General features: G+C 43.6%; 1 protein-coding gene across 1 annotated transcript; it reads left to right on the top strand.

Moving 5' to 3' along the window:
* Positions 1–246: 246 nt before the first annotated feature.
* LOC112567277 lies at positions 247–4,309 on the top strand. Its single transcript, XM_025243907.1, is given in 6 exon segments — positions 247–563; positions 1,158–1,281; positions 2,258–2,344; positions 2,346–2,737; positions 3,063–3,115; positions 3,118–4,309. Coding segments are annotated over 6 exon segments (1,275 nt in total). The 5' UTR covers positions 247–381; the 3' UTR covers positions 3,555–4,309.
* Positions 4,310–9,053: the final 4,744 nt, after the last annotated feature.

The following is a 9,053-nucleotide window of genomic DNA, read 5'->3' as shown; positions in this document are numbered from 1 at the left end:
TTAAATCTAAGAAGATTTTTTTTATATTGATCAGTTCATAATTTCTGAGCGGACATGTCAATGTTTCATGTCTTGTCTTCTGGTCAAGTCTCCTGGGGACTGGTTAATCTCAACCTACCGTAAATCTTCTTCTCTTTGTAAAGAGAATCTTTACCTCGCTCGTGTATCTATCAGACTGAAGGACTTGCGAACTACTCAACCTGTCACCGTGTTGTGTCCCAGCCTCGACACTTTACCTGGTTGCAATACCACGCAGCGTTGGAGTTTATCTCACCTGAGAAATGTCCAACCACACGCTGCGCGCGCAACGTGAAAAAAAAAAAACCCTGATGCATCTAACCTTGTGACCTCGTATGTGAGAGTTTATTTCCACCAGCGGCTATGAGTGGGGACGAGAAGAGAGTGATGGAGGACGACGAGGACGATGTCCCTCTGGAGACATGGCTCCTGGCGGAAGCGCGCTCTTTCGCGCGGAGGTTCGTCACGAGCTTCATCAAAGGTGCCGCGGTGTGCGCTGGGGCGACCACCTTTTCGGCGCTCATGAAGAATCCCTTCCGAAATCGGTGAGAGAATAGAGGAGTTGTTATCAGATAGGGGCTAGCAAGCCGATGTCAGTCAGTTTGCTTGCCACTTGTAACACTTCTTGTCAACCCAACGTTCTGAGATTGCCCGTGATAACAATTTTTAACATTTTAAAACAAGCTCTGATACATCTGTGATTTGAATTGTGCACTCCACCAGGACTACTTTCAAAAGATGCTACAGATCAGAAGCAGTGTGGAACCATATACAATCAACCAAACATAGTCGAGCAGGGTTCCTTAGAAACTTTACTAACATACGTACCCCGTAAATTTGTTTATTCGTTGTAAATCAAGCTACATAGTTTTATGTCCTCTTAGCCTGTCACCTACTACCAGGCAAACCATTGTGTAATCTTCAGTTTTCGTATAGATGGTGATTCATTTTATTTGTGAACCCCATGAACGATTGTTGGCAAGACTGTTGATACTTTTACAATCAGTACAAATGTGGGCGAGTTCTCTCTACAAAAAGATGAAGATGCTGAAGGATGAGCACACAGATGCAAACGTAATGTAGGGAGGGACCTTTAGCTGCTTTTCACAGATTAAATCACAGAAATGTATGTTGGACAGGGTTCCGAATGTGTGGACTAACCTTGTCCGTGCAGACTCCATGAGATTTGCAACTTTTCTTGGCCTGTATCCAAGCTTGTACCACCTGACCGTCTCGGCCCTTCATCGCTATCGGAAACGCAAGGTAAGCTATTTTTAGTAACTAGCGGCTGTTTTCCTAACAACCAGCCATCTACCTCCTTCCTTGACCCCCACATACACGTATCAGCAAACATTCAGGTTATCACAGTTGCTGGCCTCTTTTCTGGCCACAGTCCCCTTATCGAGCACGTGTCCTGTGGTATCTCACTCTTGGAACCCGTGTCCTGTCCTATCTCTTCGATCTCGTGCACATAGGTGAAATAGGAGACACCTTGCAGCAGTCGATCTCAGAAACTGACGGTGTGCACCTTGAGATGTGCTAGCAACAATCAAACATTTCACATCAGTCTAATCCCAAAGTAATTACAAATCTGCCAGAAATAAATGTCGTTTGCGAAAAGTTCGAAAAAACGCTGAATATCACCAGCTTTTTATTTATTTATTCCCCCTCTCAACCATGCAATCATAAGGTTAACATTGGCGCACATATATAATATTGGTAGGTACTGTATTCTTCATTTTAAAATGACTGGTGGTAAACAAAAATAGCGCTTACTGACAACAGTTTTGTTGACATGAGTCGCTGTTTACTTTAAACAAAACTCCATCAGTCTGAACCACGAACTTGTATTACTTGTCTGCTTGTAGACGATTTTTTCCAGTTAGCTACTAAAACGAGGCTGGTGTATACAAAGCTTCCGGTTTAGTCACATACATTGTTTAGGCTCGCCAAGACTAACAGCAGAGAACTTCGCAAGAGGCTAAGCGTTGGTCTTGGCTAACAGCGATCCACCTATACACATCCATGGTCTGAACAGTCAGCTCTTGACATTTATTACTTTAACACTCCACAGGACAAGTGCTTCCGACTTCTTTCGTGTGTGTGTCGTTCAGTACTCCGTTCTGCTTCAAGTGTTTACGTATGTGCGTGACACAGGAGAGAATTTTGTTTTAACTTTCTTTGAGGCCAGATAGTGTACATAAACTAATTACTTTTATTTTTTTAATTATTATTAAAGGATGGCTGGAACTACGGCGTGGCTGGAGGGTTGGCTGGCCTCAGCCTTGCGGTGAGCAGTCCTTCCTATCACAAGGTCCTCACCCTGTTTCATCACTGCCCGCGCTCTTGGGGCAGGGGCCACAACTCTCGTAGCACGTGGTCTCGTGAAGGGTATTCCACACGCGGAGATACTCGTCTTTTGCGCCGAGTGCGCCCTGGCGGTGACAGGGGTGGCCTGCTACCCGTCCCTCCTGCCGCGCGGCTACTACCTGTCCGTCCTGAAGTGGTCACGTGACTACACGGAGGCTACCACCAGCGCCCTCTTCCGCACCCCCGGCAACTGCTTCGTCACGTGCAGCGAGGCAGGCCTCCACGAGGGTTCGTGCACAGCGCATGCGCTGAGGGACTTCCTGCGCAGTTTCCCCAGCTTTGCCAAACTGTACCTGCCGATTCACCTGACACCAGTCGTGCTTTTCAAAAGGAATCTTCTGAAAAAAAGGTCTACAACAGGCTTGTCTCCCTTCTCTGCTCATCGCTGACGTTATCACGGTTGCATTAATCATCATTCTCCTCATCTTCTCACTAGAGATTTTTTATTTCATCAACTTGTAGGATACCCTGTTCGCATAATTATTATTGTGCATTAGCGTCTCTCACCTTCAGAATTTGAATCTGTATCTTGTTCCTTTTCCCATCCTCAATGCCCGTAACGATTGATGATTAGAAACACATATTTTCTGTTAGCTGCTTTACTTAGTTTACCTATCAGCAACGCTGGACAGGTTTGTCAAGAAAAATGTTAACGATGAGCTCTCCTCCTGCAGGCCAGCATACGTCTTGAAATCCCTCGTGAAGAACCTGACGATGTCCACGCTCTTCTCTCCACCATGGTCTTCGTGGCCAAGTACGCCATCTGCCTTCTACGTCACGCTTCCGGTCGCCCTCCTCCCCTACCCACGTACATCCCGTGCGTGGCGGGCCTCCTGTGCGGCTTGGCCATCCTGTGGGAGCGCCCCAGCCGCCGTAAGGAGCTGATCATGTTCATGACCCCCCAGATCCTGAGCATGCTGTGGACGCTGGTCGAGCGCTCGTGTCCCAAGAGGCGCCTGCACGTGCCCCATGGGTTGTCGCTGCTGTTTGCAGCAGCCATGGCGGTGGTGATGCACGCCTACGAGCGGGACCCGCCGTCGCTGAGTATGCTCATGTCGGGTATGCTCAGGTTCTTTGTGGGCGAGCGGAGGGAGAAGGGACCCGGGAGCCCGAAGAACAAGAGCGTTTTTCTCAGGTGGGAGAACGAGGAGAGGAAGGTGGCATGAACGCAGTCAGTCCTCGGATCATCTTCAGAAACGCATTGCAGTTGGACTCCTTTGCTGTTCTGCTCGTAAAGAGGGAATGGCCGCAAAGAACAACCGATCTCAAACTAATGAAAAGACACTGCGCTTGAAGGCGATTAACCTTGAAATTCAAAGAACAATAACTCAATATTTGAGATCCCCTGCCATTACACTTTCGTATTTTATATTATATATATAATAGTGAAAGTTTTTTTTAAAAAAAATAAAAAGTCGAACGCGTTGTCCACTGTCTGCAAAGATTGTACATTTGGTCTCCTGTCTTTAGAATTTTTGAGGCAACTGTTGAATAGCCGTTCTGAGTGAACATGTTAAGGTGTGTAGAGTGTAGATTGTTACAGGGACATTGCATGTGGTCTGAGAAATTAGTTTTTTTTATAAAAAGTTATCTGAAGTTTTGATTGCACTAACATGATGCATAGTTTTCCTTTTTGTATGTCTAAACTCACTAGCTGTTTCTGACAAGAACATAACACTTCTTCCACGTATGCTCTCAAGTTATCTGCATGGTGTGTGTTTTGCATGTTTATGCATGTAAGAGTGCGTAAATATCTGTGCTATTATTTTTTCTCTCCCTCCCCTTCATGGTGATTTATCCGTGGCTAAGCTGTCTAGCCCCTTCTGGAAAAGGAAAAGGATGATAACTCACATAGATGGTGCTTGAAGATTTATTTTCCCTTCCTGCCAGTTGATGGCGTCTTACCTATTTCGTCTTGTTACAAGATTTTCTCCGTCTCCGCAAAAAATAAAACTCGTTTGCGAATTGTATTTCAACTGATCAAACAACCATTGGCCTTCACCTTTTTTTGATGTCATATGTTGAAAAACATAGCAAATAATACCAACCAATACCGAGCACAGAGACGAGGAACAGTTGGTAGAGAATATGTGGCGTAAAGTGTTTGTGCCATAGATATCCACTCGCACAGGAAATAAGTAACACGTGAAGTCGCACACATCTAGTCATGTAATTATTTATTCATGTCAACATGTATAGTGAAGACAAGTCACACAAACCAGAAAATACTGTAAAATACATCACGCTCTCTTTTGTGACAGTCGCATGGACCATTGAAGTTCTGGCATACACAAGAATTGCTGTGTCAAAAAATGTGAGCTTATGAAAATAACCAAAAACGTTTTTTAAAAAACAAGTGACAAAAAAGCGTTACAATAACTTAAGTAGGTGATACATAATGATGAGGATGATACGGACGGCATCTGATGAGAAAGTCGCTCACAAACTGAAGTCTGAATGTCTGTAACCAGTGGAGCGTTCACACGTGATGTGAGAGTTCTGAAGGCCCCTTGAGACGCGTGCACAGTGCAGAGCGTGAACATGTGTACTTCTCCCTCCCTCAACCCTTCCTTCAAGGTTGACATGCCACAAACGGCTCATTATAAGTTCAAGGCTGACAGTAAGCAACGACTATACCAGGAAACAAATGACTCACTGCAAATCAACATAATAGGAGTAGAAAACAGGAGTAGCAAGTCTGTAGTTGGAGGTGGGGAGAACGGAATCGGTGTTTTACGCCGAGCCAGCAACTATGTCACGGCAAGGCAGCCAGCCCTGTAAAGAAATGCCACATGCAGAGAAAAAAAAAAAAAACAAAAAAAAAACAGCGTGCCAGAGACGAGATCTGAACCCAGGACATCCACCCTCACTGTTTTGGTGACAGGCGCTAACCGTTGCGTCACCGAACCACCTGGATGTGGGGAAAGACAAAAAATTTCACTAATGCACCCAAGAAGTACAGTCAGGTCAATCAACATCTCTCTGTCCCACTGCCATTTAAGACTTCCGACAGGTTGGGGTTTCCTTCCTAAATCCTTTTTGCACATCCAGAACTGCCAGCAAATGCCAGATGGCAGGAGCACCATTAGGTTGTGTCTTTTTTCTGAGTTGGATAAGAGATACGAAGGTTCATGCAAACCAAGAACCGAACTAACTGAAGAACTGCAAATAGAGCAAAAAGGGAAGCGGTGGGTGGACAGGTACCAAGGCAACGTGCACAACAGCCTGAAGCCAGCTCAGGAGTCTGCAGCCAAGTAAACCTGCACTTTGCTGAACAAACAGCCTTGCCCCAAAGTAACAGAACAAACGAACCTGGGAAAAATGGAATAAAAATCAATGCAGCCATATCCTTTAAAAAGGCGTAGAATTTACACACTTATGCATCGTATATTTCATCTGAAGAATAAATAAGGCATTACATCGACATCGCTCGTGGAGGTTGAGAAATTGTGACAAACGCAAAGCATGTCTTTAAGTTTCCTTCCAAGGACACTAAATACTAAACCCTCTTTACTTGTGGTCAGGTAATTTGCTATTGTTGCTCTCCTTTCACTAAACACAAAAATACTGTGCAGTTAACTAAAATCGTTGAGTACTGCAGAATAAAACTGATGAGCAGCCAATATTACACTCTTTTCTGTCTTGAAAGCTGCTTTTGGCGTTCAAAAATAATCCAACGCCCTAATACTTTTTGCCCAAGTAGCCGACAAGAAAAGCTAATAATGAATCATTCCATTGCAATAAGCTATCTTGTTTGTGTTTACGCTGTCTCAGGACCTGCCAGCCAACTCTCTGCTGAATACACGAAGAAGGAAACAACTAAGGAAAGTGGAATTAGTTTCAGCAAGCGCTGAGATTGATGAGACGGTCAGTAAGTCACGCAACAGACAACTTCCTTTCTTGCTCTTTTCTTTCAGATAAAAACAAATTATGCAAATCATGCACATCGTCAGCATGATGTGATGTAACCTTCTACCATGCTACAGTGGTGCAGTGTCCTGGCTTTACGCACCTACTTGCCTAAGACAACATATGGTGACTCGGTTCAATCCCATTCCTGAAAAATCCAGTGAAAACATTTTTCTCTTCCGACAATATGATTACAATACATTAGAAAAGGCGTGCTAAAAACCCTACATGAGATTGGTGTTAGCATTTTAACCTCACACGAATGTAAAGTAGGTAAAAAAGAAGAAATAAAAAAAATTAACAGACGCAAACGACATCCTTTTACAACGATGAGGAAAGCAAAAGCTAATTGAATCTGTGGACCGGAATGTGTTTCTCAAAGTGCCTATAAGACCAAAGCGTGCAATCAAGACAATTTAAAAAAAAAGAGAGTGCAGCAAAAGATGAGACTATGACGAGTTTTGGACGGACATTGCAAGCTACCTTGTGCTGCTGACTACAGAAGAGTAAAGCGTGTCAGAACAAACTGCTATGGCGGAACATAGAAGAGAAGGAAACTCTCTCCAGGGTACCAGGACTTGCCACAGTAACTTATTCAGCACCTTTACACAAAGAACTGGTGCCTGAGGTACCATATCATGTTATCAGAAACCAATATCGCTGTTTTATTCTTGAAATATTTTTTTATTCAAAAATAACCCTCATTTACTCTTTTTTTTCTCAGAAACAGCCCCATTACACACAAGACACTACGACACTGCGCTGAAGTACCCTCAGTTGTCCCGTGCTTCTGGCTGGTCCTGATACTAGTAAAAGTCGCTCTTGGCCTGCTGGACGCATAAAAATTAGCAAACAAACCCAAATAAATAAACAACAGGACTAGGGTGAAAATAAGAAGAAACGAAAGCACAATTCGTCTTGCCTTCGAGTCTTTCCCTGGATGTCGCTGTAGAGACGAGACACGTGAAGAAAAACATGGACGCAACGAAGGTTAGCGTTTACTCGCATTATGTATATGAGCAAAATAAAAAAAAAACTTCAAAACTTTGACTTAGTATCGCACATTACTTGTCACTTTAAGGGCTTGCATGTTTTCCCGACGGCTAACAGAAGTCTCAGTTTCTCAAACCTTGCCTTTCCTCCGTTTAACCAACACCCAGTTCAAATAAGCCGTTCGTGGGCCATACTTAAGCCAGGGCCATCCCCATAATATATTTAGTACCCAATCCCCCACCAAACCCTTAGAAAAGAGACCCAGAAGAAACTTTCACATTGTCGTTATTCATTAAAGGAAATGATTAAAGCATGTTACTGTAAAGAAACGACACAAAGCAAATTTGTGCTAGGGGATGAGGTGAGCAAGCAGACAGAGAAAAGAGAAAGACAACAACGAAACAAAAATGGGGAGGATGTTGCTAACAGGAGTTGCCAGGAGGGAAGAAGCTTTAACACGCTACAAAAGCTCATCATGCGTCAAACTACTGATTCTATTCTACACAGAATAACAGCAAATGGCATCAACATATTTTGATTGGTCTATAAATAATCTCTAAGAAAAATGTCAAATTTACTAAAAAAATTGACTAAAAGACTTCCAAAAGAAACTAAAGTGAACATAATAAGAATAAAAAGCACAAGTTCTGACGATCGTGCCACAACGAAAACGTCAACAGATCTTTTACTTTGCTTGTGATGACGATTCATCTATTTTCTGGTGTCTATGTCCTTCAAAAAAATCCACCAGAATAACAACAATCTATATATCGTCTGTGACATCTCGACTGACATCGAGCCCAAAACAAAATGTCAGGATCATCTTCTGATCCGAGTGGACATTACATTGGAACAAAATAACATAATGATACTACGTGCAGTCTGGAATGAAGCATCGACAGCAGATCAGGCTGCTCCCAAGTACACCATCATTATCACAACGACACCACCCACGGCCTTCACATGGTGCTCACGGCGATCATGGTCTCCGTCAGCTTCAAGTGAACACCTTTAAATCGTCTTGCACATTGGAAGAGGTTCATGTCATTGTTCACCAACAACCTTGCTAGCAAATAACAACACGGCAAGTCTCAGTTTATATTGTTCTGCACCGGCCAGACCTCAATCCCGAGAACGGAGAAGGCAGTGCAAAGTGAACTTTCCTTTAGAGCAGAAAAAAAAATCGTAAGCAGCAACTAAGTAACATTCAAACTTCGCTGTCGACTTTTCTAATGAGTAGGTAATGCTTTGAAACTTGATAAAGAATGCACGGCTCTACACCTGATAATCTTCTTCTTTTCTAAGGGAGGGTAGTGTAGGCGTGCGGTTGGGGAGGAGACCTTTGTACGAAACCGTTTTATTAAAGCTGCCACCTCGCATGTGACCAGGACTTCATCAAGGCAAAGTATGGAGTGTGCACTCACTATCCACCCCAGTAGGTTCGACAGCCAGCGACAACAATGTCAGAAATAATGGGACGAAAGAAATATCCTGTAGCACAGGAATGCTACAACTCTAAACTTCTGTTGTCCTTAAAAGTTTCTTTACTTTACGAGCTAGAAACATAAAAGAAAAAACAGCAAAGCCGATACATTTTTAACCAAAAATGAGACACGTATTGCTGACTTAACTAACCCAATTCTTCACACTTCCCGTTGATGTTTAATGGCTTTTGGCACTAACCAAGATCTGGGAGCTGTCGCCCTTCTGGGATTGAGCTCAAGCTGTCCCTCCGTGTCTGAATGCTCTCCCCGCAAGGGTTA

The sequence above is a fragment of the Pomacea canaliculata genome, linkage group LG6, assembly GCF_003073045.1.
Source record: "Pomacea canaliculata isolate SZHN2017 linkage group LG6, ASM307304v1, whole genome shotgun sequence".
NCBI classification, from domain to species: domain Eukaryota; kingdom Metazoa; phylum Mollusca; class Gastropoda; order Architaenioglossa; family Ampullariidae; genus Pomacea; species Pomacea canaliculata.
The sequence above is the reverse complement of the archived record's forward strand: the minus strand, read 5'-3'. Positions and strand labels throughout refer to the sequence as shown.